This window comes from Prunus persica, chromosome G4 (assembly GCF_000346465.2).
Source record: "Prunus persica cultivar Lovell chromosome G4, Prunus_persica_NCBIv2, whole genome shotgun sequence".
In the NCBI taxonomy this organism is placed as follows: Eukaryota; Viridiplantae; Streptophyta; class Magnoliopsida; order Rosales; family Rosaceae; genus Prunus; species Prunus persica.
The window spans coordinates 13,693,889-13,710,973 of record NC_034012.1 but is presented as its reverse complement, the minus strand read 5'-3'; the positions used below and the strand labels follow the sequence as shown (position 1 = coordinate 13,710,973).

Here is a 17,085-nt window from a genome sequence, read left to right as displayed (position 1 = left end):
TTATGTTGAATTGGCTTTTATGTTTAAGTGTTTGGTAAAAGAAAAAGAACTTTCACTTTATCTTATATATATATATATATATTTGTATTACACATGTTCCATCACACCATAAATTTTATTTTAATGATACAATTAATAAAGTTTCCATTAAAAACAAATATATTGTAAAAAATATGGTCATAACAAAAATTAAGCTAGTCATAAACAAGCAATCATATACATTTCTAAGTAGATGAACTCATTAAAATTGCGGCTATATGATTTCTCAATGCCTCCATTTCTTGTGTTGCAGGACCATCTTCTTGTTGTGCATCAACCTCTATCTCAATCTCTTTACCTTGAATACCATTTAGGTCATCTTCAATTTCATCAAAATGATAGTCACGTTTGGCATATCTTCTTATATAGTTATGAAGTGCCATGGTTGCAATAATGATTTTTACTTGTTTTGCAAAAGGATAACTAGGCATGTCTCGTAAAATACTCCATCTCTTTTTCCATATTCCAAAAGTGCGTTCAATAACACTTCTAAGGGATAAGTGTGCATGATTGAATACCTCTTTATGTCCCATCGGTTGAACACCCCTACGAAAATTAGGAAGATGATATCTTTCACCTTTATATGGTCCCAAGTAGCCTCTCATTTGTGGGTATCCCGTATCTACTAGATAATATTTCCCTACAAAAGAAATTTAATTGATTATTCACAGTGTAAAAAACTGAAATATAAATTATATGAATTTTTTTAGTTAGATAGAAATAATACCAGATGGAGGTTTAGGAAAATTCAAACTTTGATAACGTAAAGCCGATAGAAATATCTTTGTGTCATGGGCTGTGCCTTCCCATCCGGCATATGCAAATATAAATTGCATGTCAAAATTGCATGCAGCCATCACATTTTGGGTATGTATCCCTTTTTTACCAATAAATGGTATTTGATTAGAATGGGTTACTATGGCTTGGACATGAACCCCATCTATAGCACAAATACAATCCTACAAGAGATAAAAAGACAAACATAATATTAATTATAGCATAATAAAACATAGATAAATATTTAAGAGTCGCAGATGCAATAGTTACCTTGAAATGAGGCATATATCTAGACAGTAAAATAGATGGGTTCACTAAATCCCTAAATTCCTTTGTTCCTAAATTCCAACATTAGAAAGAAATAATAAAAAGAAGAAATACGCTAGAATTGAAGAACCTGAAAAGAAGAAGTTATGCCCAAGATAATAATAGAAAATTCCAAGTAAAAAATACAGCTTCATGCTTTGGAGGTTGACCCTATTTGCCTCGAAATCTATTTGCCTATTTCCAAGTAGAAAATTCCAAGTAAGAAAATTCCAAGAAGTTATGACCTCCTCGAAATCTATTTGCTATTTCCCTATTCTATACCAATTCAACCAGTTTATAGGAACTTGACCCTATCAGGAAAGGGCCCTAACAAAAGTAGTCTAGGTATGAATTGAATATTTGGTTTAGGTGGTCAAGAAGGCAGAAGAATAAAATACTTATAAGCATATATGATATGATAATTCAGAAAGAAAAAAAAAGTCGCCCACTACGTACGATAACTCCTACTCACACACACACTGTAGTCATATCATCAGTACAAGAGTATGACTAGAGAGAGAGATGGAAGAGTAGCAGCAGGAAAGGGCCCTAAAACCGAAATGGAAAAATGCCATTCTCATGCCAATACGTAATATAGAAAACCAACAGCAGCTACAATTGAAAGTTAAAATCCTAGAAATCAAAGAGAAAGAGGGAACAAGGAAATTGAAAAGAAATAAACATAATATGCGGCTCTTACCTGAGTCTTGTAGCTTAGCAGTGCGATTCAATTGATCCAACTAGAAAAAATCGTAGGCAGTATGTGGAAGAGAAGGAGATAAGTGATCTCTATGAAGAGATGGCGTGAAGAAGAACCAAGATAGTTAAAAACCTAAAAATTAAAGAGAAAAAGGGAAGAATGAAATTGAGAAGAAATAAACACAATATGCCTCTTACTTGAGTCTTGTGGCTTCTTAGGAGTGCACTTCAATTGATCAAACAAGAAAAAAAATGGAAGAAGAATGGAAGAGAAGGAGAAGAGTGCTATGTGGGGTGGGATAGAGAAGACGCACAAAGAAAAGGAGAGCGTGAAATCATATTGGGGTATTTTTGGAATTTTTTAATTTTCATTAAACCCAACGCTTCCTCAAATCTGATTATCGCATAATCAGAAATTGAAAACAGCTCATTATTGCTTTCCTTTATTACTTTCTTCCACAACAATTTTTAGTAATAAGTGATTTTATCTTAGGTTACCAAACGGGCTGGGCTTCCCAAATTTTTTAAAAAATCACTTATCATCCCAAATAAGCAATGCCAAACGAGTACTAAGTCCTTGAAAAGTATATTAACCAAGACATTTATATATATATATTAACTGTTAATACATGAGTACTAATTGGGTATATATACACTATTTTAAATGATTTTTGTTATTGTACAATGAAATTTTTATTTATGTAGGTGATTAGAACTTAGATAAAGGCGATAAGCTCACTACCCTAGCCAATTGGCCTATTTACATCTGCTTCCGTATAATGGATTTTTGAGACTTGTTTATGAGAAAAAATTAGGGGTATAAATTATGATTTAATAACTATTTTCTTGGGAAAAAGCAAGATTTAACATACACTAGCAATTGACAAAAAATGCTTTCTCAACGACATGACGTTTTCTAGTTCTTACGGCCATTTTCCCAAGAAAACGACATCTGGCCAGAACGGCAAACGGCCGTCGCGATACCACCTTTGACATCTTTCTCCACAGAAAAAGAAGCAGCGCGGTCCCATAGTTTGCTTCACCATGGAGTTCAGACCTCGCAATTACAGTGCCGAAAAGCAAGCCCACGCGCTTCCGCGAGTAAGAGCGGGCGATCACCCTCTCTCCGCTCCATCGTCTCTACCTCACCTCCAGGTTCCAATCACATCGATCATATATTCAAATTTTCGTTATTTCGTTACCTCTGCCACTAAGCATCTGTTTGGTTGCATAGAAAGCGTAGGAAATTCAAATTCGTGATCGCAGATAGTAAAAGAATTTTACTTGCTTGAGCAATTTGGTTTGTTAGACAGGCTTGAGCTTGAGCTTGAACTATCATCTACTTGAGCACAATTTGTTTTTGTTAATCATAGATGGATGCAATGTCTCATTTTTATTCTCTAAGTGTGAAAATTCCATGTCAAATTATAGTAAATCTGATTACTTCTTTGGTCTTGTGCTTTGATTATGATATCTTTGAAAGTCTTGGATTGTTTAGAAATTGCAGTATTTTGATATAGGTTGAGGTCGTGGACCATTGGGATACGGAGTTTTTGGACCCGCTAAGAAGGTCCGATAACAATGCCGAAGCTGCTAGAGAGGATTTAGTAGACATTGAAACCAGTTCTGGGGCAGGGCTCTCCAGTGAAGCTTCTATTCAAAATCCATCTAAAGAATGGGCCTCTTTTAAGAGATCCCTGATGCAGAGGTTTCCAGTCTCCAAAACAGTTTCAACTTCTTCAGTAAGCATTTCATGCTTCTTGATTTTTTTTTGAGTTCCACATTCTGTGCTATATTCAAATTTTGTGCAATATTCAAATTTTGTGCAATCTTCTGTGGCTTGATGGTATCTTGAGTAATTTTCAAGCTAGTATATCTGGGTTGCCTTTGTGTCTGACACCATTTTCAATTCTGTATATTTCGTAATGAATTAGAGTTTGGTTCCTGGATGAATGCCACTTCAATTGTTGCTAGCTAGTTTTCAAAACAAAAGCATGAAATATCTTAGCAGGCAAGGCTTATGTTTCTGACATCGGTTTCAGATTCTATATGTTTTTCATATTGAAATAGAGTTTTATTTTTGGGTTTCCTGGATTAATGTTACTGCACTTGTTGCTGGCTAGTTTTCAAAAGTATGAAGTATGCTATGGGAATTCAAATCTTCTTATCTATATCTCTTTTATAAGCTTCCCCATTCATTAGCTTTTTGATAAATCTTTATATTTTTCCCTAAATGGTATTATCATATTTTAAAGTGGCCCAGCTATTCCCTATCCTTATGTACCTTATTGAAAGCTGTAACCTACCTTGTAACCCTTTTTTTCCTTTTCTTAATAATTACAGATGTCCGATGTGATGGTGAAAGGCAGGAAAAGTATGTCAGCCTCCTTTCCTTTGTCTAACTACAAAGTATCATTTTCACCAGATTTTTGTTGCCAATACTCGATGTGTTAAAGCAGCTATAACAATCACTTGGTTTTCTTTGTTAATGATGTGAATTTACAGCATATGAGAAATCTTCAACAAGTATGCATTTGGAGGAACTGGACGATCCAGAAAAATTTGCAGAAGAGGGTGGCAAGGTCATCACAGGGCGGGAATATGTTTCTCGGTTGCATGAACTTAAAGCTGAATTAACTCGTGCATGGCATGCTGATGATCGTGTGACATCCTTGAAAATATCAATAAAAGTAATTTTATTATTTTTTGTTGATAATTCGGTTTGCACAATGTATCTTACCTCGAGAGAGTTTGTGGTATGAAAAAAGATTACATAGGTTTACTATTTCATTATATGCTGAAAACTTCATTGCATCTTCATCCTTTACTATGAAATCATTTATGAAGTTACTTAGCGATATATGTGCTTATACTCGAGCTTTAATATTTCCATTTATTTGGCATAAAACACTAAATTTTAGCTGTAGCCTCTTATGCAAAAGGTCATTTTTTTTATGAGTTCTGAAAGGTCAACATGTTAGATTACCAATTCATGTTAAGAATCCATCTTGTCTGAGAATTAGGCCATTCTGAAGTTAATTTAGCCATACATGTTTATAACTCAAGCTTAAAGTTTTTCCTTCATTGCACACATAACCAGTTTTCTCATTTCCACTTTTATGTAAATTTAGTTTGTCTTAAAAAAAAGGTTTGATAGGCCCATGGATCATATTACTAATTCATGTTCCTCCATCTTGTGAGAGAAATAGGTTTAGGAGTATATGCTGCTGCTTCTTTGTGTAAATGTTATTACCTTTTATCATTTCAAAAGCAATTTTCTTTTGACAGGTTGCTAGGCTTTTGATGGATACATCTGTTTTACAATGCTATCCTACACTCTTTGCTCTTGCTACGGATATTTTGGATATGCTTGGGGATATGGTATGGGAACGCATCAAATTGAAAGCTGAATTTGATGAAGATGAAACCAAATTCTGCTTCTTACCAGGTTTGCTGTTAAATTTCTTCCTCTGTGTCAGTTGTTTTATTTTCCTTAGAAGCAGTACTTTTGAAGTCTTTTTGTTTGAAGCTATTTCTAGAATATGTCGAAGTGCCACATATTTATATGCTGGTTTGTATGGAATAAATCTTTATGCATGTTGACATGGTTGAAAGCGAAACTTAACTTGCCTGATCATTTTGTAAAAAGCAGACAAAGTGGACTGTCATATACATAACTTTAATACAGGACGCGATGTATCATCGATGCCTTGGAGAACTAGCAAACTTATATGCCAGTCTTCCTTATCTCCACTATTGGTTATCATTTTTGTTTGCACTCCTAACATTAATTAACTTCAATTGGTTTGCAGATTGTTGGTGTCGTTTTACTGTATCAGTTTTATGATTTTTTTTTCCTGAAGTTTTGATTGGTTTACGGCAGAGAACTTTTCAGCAAGTGATGTTTGCTCTGATGCCAAAGAAACTTGCAATAACTGGTTCTGCAAAATTGGTGCTGTCCGAGAGCTTCTTCCACGCATGTAAGTTCTTGTTCATTATTTTTATGATTTTTTGTTCATTCTCTCTCTCTCTCTAAAAATGCTGTAGCAATGCATGGAGCCTTACTTTTGTTCTGTTCTAATGGTGTTGTAATCTTCGGTAGTTTTCTTTAATAAATAAATGACCATGTTTAAGATCTCAGTACTTGATTGTTACTGCCTGATTGACTTCCAATGTTTTTGATCAACTTTCTTTTTATGCTCTTTTACTTGTAGTTTCTACGTGCAAGAATTTCCTTCTTGCTTTTTCCTTCTGTCACATCCCCTTTTTCTAAATATGGAATTACCCAGGTATTAATTTGATATGAATTTCAGTTATTTGGAGCTGGCATTATTGCCTTGCTGGCGTTTCTTGGTTGACCAACCTCTTGACAGTCTCCGGCGCTTGGTAATGATGACGAGAGGGTTAGCAGATCCATTGGCATCTGCCTATTGCCGTCTGTATATGTCCCATTGTATGAGGAATTTGCCTTCACATGATACAGGTATATATTTTCTGTGCTACATTTATAGTCACAACACAGCTGATAAATTTACTGGTGACTGGTGGTGGATTGATTTGGTTCAATTTGAAGAAAAAAAGAAAAGAGAAGCAGAGAAGATAAGAATAATGCAAATAGGATTAGTGAGGAAGGACACGATTGTTCATGACGTGCCTTCCCAGTAGCACTTTGTGGCAGCAGGGCATAGATAACTGACCCAATCAGATGGGTTTAGTGACCTGTTGAAATCAAAAATATGTATGGCAGAACACTACTCATCTCACCAAGACACGTGGCCTGTTATATGCTTATTCTCATCCATTCCAATTTCCAATCATCACTATAATGCAATTGTAGGTAGGAGTTGTCTTGAAACAAAAATCCAATGTTTAGTAAGGTGCAGAGAAAATGGTGGACTGTAAACTGAATCAAAATTTCAGTTTGATTAACTTCCTTTTTGAACTAAAATAGATTGATGTTTGGGGTGTTTTTCAATTCATTTATCCTTGTTGCAAGGGGCTTTCAAATCTAGTGGTTAAGAGCGTTTACCCCTTGCACCTGAGATCCCAAGTTGAAAACCCCCTTTCCCTGTCATTTGATGAAAAAATTATTTTTCATCATAGTTTTGTCAGAGAACAACCTTTAGAAGAGTCAGAACTGATAATGGTTGAATGCATAAATAGCCGCTAGAAAGAATTTTTTTTTGCTCTCAATACTTTATTTATAGTCTTTCTTAAAGGTTAAATTTTTTTTGCTAATTTCATAAATTATCAGTTTATTTTGGTGCTTGCCACTTCTATAGGTGATAAGGTTTACTGACCAGAAAGTTTGTAGTATAGGTGAAATCTAATTGTGCTCCTGCTTAAACCAAAATTATGCTAAAACATGTATAACTTGGTCTCAAATTTATAAAATCATTCATGCATTCTAGCCTAGCTTGGACCTCAGATTGATAGAGTTCTTGAATAATCTATTTGAACCTTCTGTTGGTAAACAACATCTTCTTACTATTTACTCTTACTATTTACTTCTAACAGTATTAATAATAAATACTTTACAGTCTCATGTTTGGCAATTATTTTACAGGATGCCTGCTCACTTGTGCGAATGACTTCAAAATTGTGTTGATGCGGGTCATGTCAGCAGAGGAAACCAGTCATGGAAATTTGAGTGACAACAAAAGATTGCTTGTCAGCCTGATGGAACCCACCATTGAGTTTATCATGAAATGCATATTTAAGAACATGTCCGAGGTATGTACTGCATGTAGCAATAATACTTGTCTTCGGCACTCTATATTAAATGGCTATATTCAAAATTCCATTGCCCTGGATATATCTTGTTTTGAAAATATAGGAAGCAAACTTATGTGGTATTGGTAGTGCACGGTGCTTTAGGATTTAATAAGCATTAATATGCTGGTATGAACCCTTTGAAGTAATTATAAAGCAGAACATAATATTATACCATTTGAACTATGTCGGATTTGTTGGGAGTCTCATATTCATTGTGCTCACTCCAAAGCCTTCTTTCATCTCTTAAAAGTTTTAGAGAATGTTTTTGAATATATCCAAACATGATGCTGGTGTGAGATGAATTAATTGGTAGTTGAATCTATCAAATCATGAATAGCTTTTGTGACATGAAGTAGTACTCTTTACTGTGTAATGATGTAGTCATAATTTTAATCTGTTGAAAGAGACAAGTAGGTGATGTGCTCGTTGAGCTTGGACTTGGGGACAACCAAATGGAGTTGTTTGGAAGGTTCCCATATGTCTCAATTGTTCTTCATCATCTACTCAAGCAACTTCCATCGGAAGTAGTTAGCTCAAGGGCTGTGGAGATCCTTCGTCTCATTGAGTTAAGCAATGATGATTCCTTTGATCAGGTATTGTTCATAAGAAGGTGGTCAAGTCATAACTTTGGAACACGTAAAGCACTTCATTATTGATGTGTCACCCTTCCTGGGTTAATCTAGATGTTAGGTCCAAGTTTATCAATGAAAAACCGTCTTCAATGTGCAGTTCTTGAATCATCTCTGTTGCTTCTTTTTTTTTTGGTTGGGAAAGTGCTTGAATTACAGGTTACTTGGATTTAGGCTGTGTGAAAGATCTCAAATTGACACTGCCAATGCTGTGGTGGACAAAGCCATCCAGGTATTTAGAGGGATCTGTTTCCAGTTGCTTAGTTTTTATTTTTCATTGGTTATTTTACCTTTTCTTTTTTAAAATTTCATAGTACTTCATTTCTAAGGAATCCGGTTAAGAATTTTCATTTTAAACCTAATTTATGTATTTTATTTGATGATAAATCAGGTTATTGTTCAATATGATGGCCTTGATGAGTACTTGAAGGTTGCGGATGCTTATGTGGATATTATCCTTCAAAATCATATGGTGCGTCTTAGTAGGTTTTCATATTTATTAGACGAATCAAAAGTTCCAGTTGGTTGTAACACCGTTCTGGTTGACTGGTTCTTTGTTTACTTTAAATTAATCTATTTGTTGAAGTTGTTGTTGTTGTGGGGGGGTTATGAAACAGAGAAATATGATATTACTTGAATGTGATCAAGCAGTCCACCAAAACAAAAACAAAAACAAAAAACAAAAAAGAGAAAACCCCAATAAAACCAATTAGCAACTCATTGAACTCTTATAAACAACACTCTTTCAACTTAGTATTTCTAAAGCTGCCTCCATAAGCAGTTGTCCTTATTGTTTAAACTTTGAGGAAGTAAGCTACAATAAATATTAGGCTTAAAACCCATTAAGACCCATCCCTATGTCTATGTGTAGGCGTGCTTGACATGTGAGGTTTCCATGTTAGAAAAGGAATATACAAGTGGAGACATTAAGATTTGAACCAAGGTTTTGCGGACATTCGAGCTCCAATACCATACTGGAGAATTGCCATAAAAGCTTAAATTGTAAGGAATTGGACCAACAATGTATACTAAACTTAAATTGTACTAAAGTGCAGCACTTTAGGTCTTGCGCAGGTAAGTAAAAGGGAAACTAACACTTTGTTAAATCATATTGTCTAAGAACAACTCCAATTTCTTGCACAATTTAAATCATAATGCCAAATGTAATTTGTAACATGAATAGTGACTTTCTCCTAGTTTTGATGTAAGTTACACCAGAAAAAAGTGGAGTGCTCGTATGGACTATGAAGGGTAAAATAAAAGATTATGCAGTTTTGAGTTTCCTTCTCATCTGTATATATCAAGGGTAATTGATAAGAGAAATTCGGCTTGCTACTTATAAACTTAAACACTATTGACAATTCCCCCCACATTTAGTTAAGATTAATGGGCAATATGATGACGTTGAGCTGAGTTAATTGGAATGTCTTCACTCTCTGGGTTTGTTGGGACATCTCTTCGATGTTCTTGTTATAAGATTTTTATTCCAACTGTAATATTTGTTTTTTGTTAACTTCGCATTGATGAATGCAAAAGTGTGTATACCACATTAGCATCTACATGCTGTCTCGGTTTTCTTCCTCTGAATCTAATTATATGCCAGGATGACCATCTGAACTCCATTTTAGAAGGTATTTCAAAACGAGCATGCAGTGAAGAGATTGCTGATGATGAAATGGCAACCTTGCAGTCCATCTTGGTGAAGCTTCTTTCTTATTACAAGGATTTAGAAGACATATTTTCCATGGTATGCTTTTCCTTGTACTTATGGTGCAGCTGGTTTCTTGGTTGTATTCTCTCTCTCCTCTCTCCCTCCTATCAAGCAGTGTTAATACCATGATGGCAAGGAATTTTAAAGTAATGATCACCTTGCTTGTAGTTATATAATTGGTGTGTAGTTTTGAACCATAAGATCTTGTTGAACTACCCATGGGTAATTAGTTGTGCTTTTTATTTTGTAGAATCATTTTCTCAAGATCTTGGATCTAATGTATGGAAGTTCGCGAAGCATCGTCAATATGCATATCCTTGATATAGGGATAAGGTGCCTTTTTAGTTACTTTATATTCATTTTCTACTTTATCTACTTAATGCCTCACCTCACTGTTATTGTGCCTTTTGAAAGACAAACATCTTCTGAACTTCAGAACTTTTTGAAACTGCTTAAATTAGAATTTTCTTTTTCTTTTTACTATACATATGAATGATGTGTCCTTCAATTTCCTGGGAGCAGTTTAACGTTTGCTTATTCATTTGGCAGGAATGGTTGTATACGTGATCCGCGAACCATACAGTTTCTTCTCGAAGTTTCTCAGGCTCTACATCAGGACGAAAATTTTGGGAATCTAAAAGATGATACTAACCAACCAGCACGTTTGATTTCTCAGTTTGTATCTCTGGTGATTAATTTTGAACTACATAATATAATGTTGTGACTCTTTTGGGGTAGCAATTCATATGATCGTCTGGTATTGATTGTTGCTCTTCATTGATAGGTTGATTATGGGGCAGAGATGGAGAGTCAGTTGGCATTCTTAGTTGAATGCCGTGGATCTTTTGGTGGCATTCGTGGGCTTAAGGTTTTTTTGATTTCCTGATTATGTTTTGTTGTTAACTTCGACAAGTCCAATATCTGTTTTTAACGATAGTAGTGATTTGATTCTATGTAACTGCATTGAACTGTCTGATGATAAGTTTGGGTTGAAAGATGCAATGATGAGAAGTTCTTGTTTTAATACCAACCCGGATAATTTATCGGAAGACAATTTTCCATAATATCAAATATATGTACTTTCATTTATATATATTCCTTTCTACTGTTAATTCAACACTTAATTTACTTTCAGGAAACTCTTATTCACTCCAGTAATTGTTTAGCGATTAAGGCTTTGAAAGATGGGAATAGGCATCTTGGTTTTGTAAAATCCTGCATAGCATTTTCTGAAGTCACATTACCTTCTATTTCACCCCAGATTAGACAGTTAAATCTTTATCTTGAGACTGCAGAGGTAATGTTTTCTTCTGGTGTGATCATGTTGTGTATCAACTTAGCCATATATGTTTCCTCATTCCTGCATTATTAGTTCAGGTAGCTCTACTGGGTGGCTTAATTTCCCATTCGGATGGACTGATTGATTCAGCAATCAACTCTTTGCAAATTTTAGATGTACTGGATGGTTAGTTAACCCTTCCTTCAAAGTGAAATTTTCATTTGACAATAGTATTTTATTCAGAACCACCGTTCTAGAACCCTCTTTACCCCCTCTTCAATAAAGTTTTAAGGAGTTGTTGCGACTTACCTCCTCCATCAACCAAGCATGCATTCAGACATGATTTGATGCCTAATAAATGGTCTTCAGTGATATGCCACAGTATTGGGCAGACAAAAAAATTCTGTAGATGTATTGAGAGAACTCTCTTTGTCAATTGCAATACAAATTGTCCAATATACTCTTGTCCAAAACTTAAGTAAAGTATGGTAACAGGGCATTGTTCCATTCTGGTTCCTACATATCAAACCCTCTTCCTACTCTTAACTCCATCACATTGCATAACTATGTGTGCATGATCACCCTATTGTACATGAATAATATATACAAGGTGTATCACTGGTGTGACATAGATGCGTGATGCCCCTTGATGCTATTGATCACATTAACTTTCACGATCAATGGCCCCCATGCTCAGTGGTGTTCCATGCTAGAAAATCTGTGTGTGTGTGTGTATATGCTGTTGCCTATTTTCATTCTATGTATATAAGCTTACTCACTAGGTATTATTTAAAGGCAAGGTGTATATATATATAAGGTAACTTCACATTCCATTGGGGTCATAGCATTTGAATTAAAAAGAAAAAGAAAATTCTGGTTTTCTTGTGCAGGCTCCAGAACACCAATTGATGCTGATGGAGTACTCTCCTCAATTCAAAAATTATTTAGTCTCTTGGTTATGGTTCCAGGTTTTTACGATCTTCTTTTTTCCTTCATTTCCATTTTGCTTGTAGTTCTGTAATATCTCAATAATGTGTAGATTAGATTGCATCTGTATTTTATCTTTCTTCTGGCCATCTTCTGAACAATCTATAATGATTTTTTTTATGAACTGTGCCTGCAAATTAAAAATTGAATGCCTGCAAATTTTTTTTGGGTAGTCTTTTGAGGAATGCCTGCAAGTTAAAAATTGTCATGCTTCTTATAAATGATATATACAATGACCAGAAAACTTGGAAAAAATAAGGGAAATTTGCACAAATACCACCTGGACTATTAGGGGTGTGTGCATCTACCGCCCAATACTTTTCTTTTGGCAGTTGGCCTCCTAAACTTCATTGTTAGTGTTAATGTGCCACCTCCCTCAACTTCCATCCAGTTTTCCATTAAAATACTCTAAAGACACCCCATCATGCTATCTAGTCACCCATTCCCCACAATTTCATTATAAATATCCAAATTTGTCCCTCAAATAAATTAATGAAAAAAAACACTAAAATAAAAAGAAAAACAAGGCCCACTCAAACCCTTCCCCTCCCAGGCAGCCCCTCCACCGACCACCCCCCACCCCCCTCCCCTCCCCCTTCCCATTCTGGCCCCTCCCAAAAACCCACCTTCACGCAGGCCCCCCTCTCTCTTCAAGTTTCTAATTTTTCTCTGATCTGTTTTTTTTATGAAAGTCCTTTCTTTTTGTCCTTGGATTCTCAACTTCTATCAAACGCAAGTACAGATAAATCATATATCAAGACCTTGTGGCATGTAGAACAAGCCAAATACAACACAAGTAGTTAAAAAATTTCCATGCTTCATGTGTCAACATTAAAGAAAGGAATTAATCACAAAAGAGGCGATGGTGCTGTGTGTAAGATAAGGTTGTGTAGTGTGAGTGTAGAGAGATTGGCACCCATTGTTGGGGTTAGTGCTTTGCTTTTGGCTCTGTGTGTGTGTGTGTGTGTGTGTGTGAGAGAGAGAGAGAGAGAGAGAGAGAGGGAAGACGGGGCTGGTAATTTTCTTTTTGAAGTTTTTCTTATCTTTTTTCAGTCCAACAGAAAAAAATTTGTCTTTTAATTATTGAGGCAATTAACAAAATTGCCCTCGTAGAACACCCATGTGCACATTACATGACTTGATTTAACAGAAAATTGGATGGAGGTGGTACATTAACACTAAAAGTCAAGTGTGGGTGGCAAATTGTCAAAAACAATTATTGGGTGGTAAATGCATGCACCCCAAGTAGTCCAAGTGGTATTTATGCTACTTTCCTGAAAAACAATAATGAAAGTCACACTATATGCCAAAGTCATCTAACTTTGGATTATGTAAAAAAGGATGACAGTACTTTATTTTTTAAAAGTTGATTCTTCTATTAAGGAGTTCAAACATTTTCATAAAAGGAATGCTAGAGAGACCACATTATTGTACCACCTCTCTAATAGAGGTAGGGCTGCTCACCAATACAAGTAGGTCCAAACTCCATTAGAGAGGCGGTAAACAATATAGTACAATAATATGGTCAACCTAGCATTTGCCTTAATATTTGACAAATTATAAAACGTGCCGAAGTATCATAAATTAATTAGCATTGTCCATTCACTTTTTGAGTTTCTGAGTTATCACCTGCCCAATCAAATCATATTAAGTAACATTTTTATATCTTTTATTTTGTATCTTTTCCAAATGAAGGTAATCTTGAGCATGGAGTTACGTACTTACCAAAGAACTTGGTGTTGCTGATCAACTCACACTCATGGTGAGCCTTAATGTTGAGAACCTTGCATCATTATAATTTGTACATACTTATTGTTTTGATGTTGTAAGATATTGTTATAGGATGACTCCAAGAATGAGGGTGAAATTTTTGTGTGCAATTGTTTCGCTGTTAGCGGCACTATCTCAACAAAATCTTCCTTATCATGCAGATAATGGAAAGGTACACAATTCAGTTCTTTGTGGAAATTCCTAGATCTCAAAAGTTTGCATTTGTCGAAGTTCTAAAAGTTAAAACAAACAATATTCTTAAATGCCAGGAATGCCTAGAAAATGGGGGAAAACGGTACCTCTGTGTGCACTATCTTGTGCTTTTGCTATAGGTCTTGTATTTCATGTGAAGTTTCGTTATCTTGTGGCTGCTAATATATTCTATTTTTTTATTTCTTCAGCTTCTAGGAAATGACGTATTGTTCTTTGGTGATTCATCATATATGCATGAGCTTGCCTCATTGTGCCAGTTTGTTCTTCAGAACCTGGTTGATGCTATTCAACAAGAACCTTCCATGGTAACAATGACTTTCAATATGGAATTTCCTTTTTGCCCTTGTATTTTTGTGGTGCTGATCTGTCGCAGTGATTGATTAAAACTTAGCCTGCTCGTGGGAGCATGGCGCTTGAAGCTTGCAACTGCATCGCGTCATCTTTGATTGTAAGTTCCAGTGAAATTGCTGAACTGACTTTTTGGTAACCTTTTTCGTTTTTATTTCTTTGTTAGAGAGAGTGAAAATATATAATGGAAAGGAGGGATGAAGATGGGTGAAGGGAGGGTGGTTGGAGGGATGAGGAAGAAATGAAGAGAATGACTCAAACAAAAACTTAAAAAAAGTAACTTTTTTAATTTTTAATTTTTTTTTTAGTTTTCATATACATTTCTCACACCTCCAACCTCTCTCCTACCACCCTAACTCCACCCTTTCGTCTCTCCCATATATTTCCCCATTATCTCTAACCCAAAAAAAAAAAAAAAACTGAAAAAGAAAACTGAAAACCAAACACGATGATGTTACCAAAAGGGCCCGAATAACACAATAATTCAGTTCATCAGTGGAAGATGTACATTAAATGCCCTACAAGTGTGTGTATGCATGTGAAGTGGGATTCATGAGTGGCTGGACGTTGATCTTGTGATGCTTTCGACTTTGAGTTTCTTCCTTGTCACACCTCTGAGGACTGCCAGAAAAAGGTTCTAATATGATGGCTTGATCACATAAATCTTGTATGTTGTACCGTATGTTTGTCATAGCTGCCTAGAGGTGTGATAGTTTTACGGTGTGTTTGGACGGTGAAAAGAAACTTGGAACTTTGACAGATTTAGAATGTCTAAAACGCCATATACTAATTTCCTTATCGGGATTCATAAAGAAAGAAATTCATAATTGTACTTGGAAAAGAACTTGGAATTTAGGGGTCATGCACCTATAGATTGATACCTGAACATAAAGATAAACTTCAAACTCCGTATGTAATTCCATTATTCTTCATAGGTTTGCAAAACAAAAAATTTCAAAAATTCTAGAACATACCATCGTTTTCAAATTTCATAGTACTCTTATACTCCTTCATCCAAACTCATTCTTAGGCTCCAAGTGTCTTTTGGCTGCATAGTCAAACATTTAGCTCCTGGGTCCAACTCTTATTCGAAAGTTAATTTTCCTGTTTCGAGAACCCACCGTGGCTGGTGGTGGCCTTCAGTAACTGTATGGGGATCTGGAATTCCATGTTCGGCCTCCAAAACCTGCTCATAGCCTCAAACTGCTTAAGATAACCAGCTACCAGAAGCTATTGCTCAAAAGCTCTACGTGTTATTGGAGGCAATCTATATGATTAGCTTCCTACATTTCCCATGCTGATGCGGGGACAAACCTGGCTGAGGCAAATGCTGCTTAAGCAACTTTTAAAGAAAATGACTTCATCTTCTTTGATGGCTGAACCAATTTAACGTCTGCATCTTTGGTTTCTTTGGTTTCTTGGACTTTCAAATCATATACAGTATTCATTTTCTCCCCTCATTGTCTTATTTGCTTTTGTCTACTCTATTTGGCAGCTAAGTCAGGAAATATCATCAATTTGCTCCAAACTGATAGAGACTGGGAAGTCATGTTTGAGCACAAACAATCGATATCTGCAATCGACAATTCAATTTATTGATCACTTGTCACATTCATCTGTTGCTGTCTGATTTTATGTGAATGTCTTCAGTTTGCTGTATCATCACTTGGCTTGGCGAATATTTACCTTAACTCGTTGACAGTGGCATTGTAGAGTAGCAGTTAGAAACTACACAAATATCTGTTTATACTCAACCTGTACATGAGAGTTATACAAACACAACGAAAAGCTTGTAAAATTGTAACATGCCAACAGAACAGACACAAGCCAAAGCATTTTTCCATGAGTACGAATTTGGTTGCTCTTGTTCTACTTCTGAATAATGAGTTACAGTTTCGTTCGAAATTTGCGAGTGTGGAAAAAATATTGGTTGGAATGTCTTCAAATGAAGCCTAAGTTCATCAAATTTATTCAGGCCCAAAAAAACAAAATGAAAAAAACTCAATTAAATCTTTACTAATCTAAACCCCAAGATTGATACCGTTGGGGACGTTACATTTACAACGTTGTCATCTTGTTCGAGTACTTGTGTACCTACAACTCGATTTACAAGTGGACTTGGTTAGCTTAGGAAGTTCTGGCATGCAACACTCGCACAGTTATAAGATGTGACATTGGCACCCAGCAAAGCAAATCTTGAGAGCAACTCCACCCCTTAGGGCAAAGTCTAAGGCAAGGGCAAGCTAGGGCAAGCAAGGGCTGACACTATTCACGTGAATAGTGTCAGCCTTGCCATTTGTGGTTCCACCCACAAGGGCAAAGTCTAGGGCAAGTCTAGGGCAATTACTATTCATTGTACTTTATTTCCTATTTTTTTATACTTTAAATCATTAATTTTGATAATCTTTTTAATTAAATTTTCGGATAAGATTTTCGGATGTGAATCTCGGTTGCCACGTGTCTTATTCCAGATAAAAAGATTTGGTGTGGAAAATGAATTATGTGAGTGGAGAGTAGAAAATATTGTATGGAGAAGAAATTGTATGAAGATT

The 17,085-nt window shown here is 35.6% G+C and overlaps 1 protein-coding gene across 3 annotated transcripts; it reads left to right on the top strand.

Annotated features, from left to right (window-relative positions):
- Nucleotides 2,796–16,413, top strand: LOC18780404 (UPF0505 protein C16orf62 homolog). 3 transcript variants are annotated; one of them, XM_020562590.1, is made up of 23 exons: nucleotides 2,799–2,976; nucleotides 3,342–3,563; nucleotides 4,165–4,195; nucleotides 4,327–4,511; nucleotides 5,110–5,269; nucleotides 5,705–5,801; nucleotides 6,135–6,304; nucleotides 7,388–7,554; nucleotides 8,001–8,189; nucleotides 8,371–8,457; nucleotides 8,617–8,697; nucleotides 9,829–9,972; nucleotides 10,187–10,269; nucleotides 10,486–10,624; nucleotides 10,721–10,804; nucleotides 11,072–11,233; nucleotides 11,314–11,401; nucleotides 12,106–12,183; nucleotides 13,898–13,964; nucleotides 14,045–14,144; nucleotides 14,374–14,490; nucleotides 14,577–14,633; nucleotides 16,029–16,413. In XM_020562590.1, exons 1-23 carry the CDS (start codon nucleotides 2,866–2,868, stop codon nucleotides 16,161–16,163), a joined length of 2,754 nt encoding a protein of 917 aa, XP_020418179.1. In that variant the 5' UTR covers nucleotides 2,799–2,865; the 3' UTR covers nucleotides 16,164–16,413. The 3 variants fall into 3 exon arrangements, with proteins under 3 accessions (XP_020418181.1, XP_020418180.1, XP_020418179.1); XM_020562591.1 differs by lacking the exon at nucleotides 16,029–16,413 and having other exon boundaries at nucleotides 2,797–2,976; nucleotides 14,559–14,639; XM_020562592.1 differs by lacking the exons at nucleotides 14,577–14,633; nucleotides 16,029–16,413 and having other exon boundaries at nucleotides 2,796–2,976; nucleotides 14,134–14,144; nucleotides 14,374–14,451.

Bases quoted from the DNA above. Each gene is read 5' to 3' on its own strand.
- LOC18780404 (XM_020562590.1), top strand. From the start codon at position 2,866: ATGGAGTTCAGACCTCGCAATTACAGTGCCGAAAAGCAAGCCCACGCG. The intron at 4,196-4,326 runs GTATGTCAGCCT...GTGAATTTACAG, and splicing joins GATGGTGAAAGGCAGGAAAA to CATATGAGAAATCTTCAACA. The intron at 10,805-11,071 runs GTTTTTTTGATT...ATTTACTTTCAG, and splicing joins GTGGCATTCGTGGGCTTAAG to GAAACTCTTATTCACTCCAG.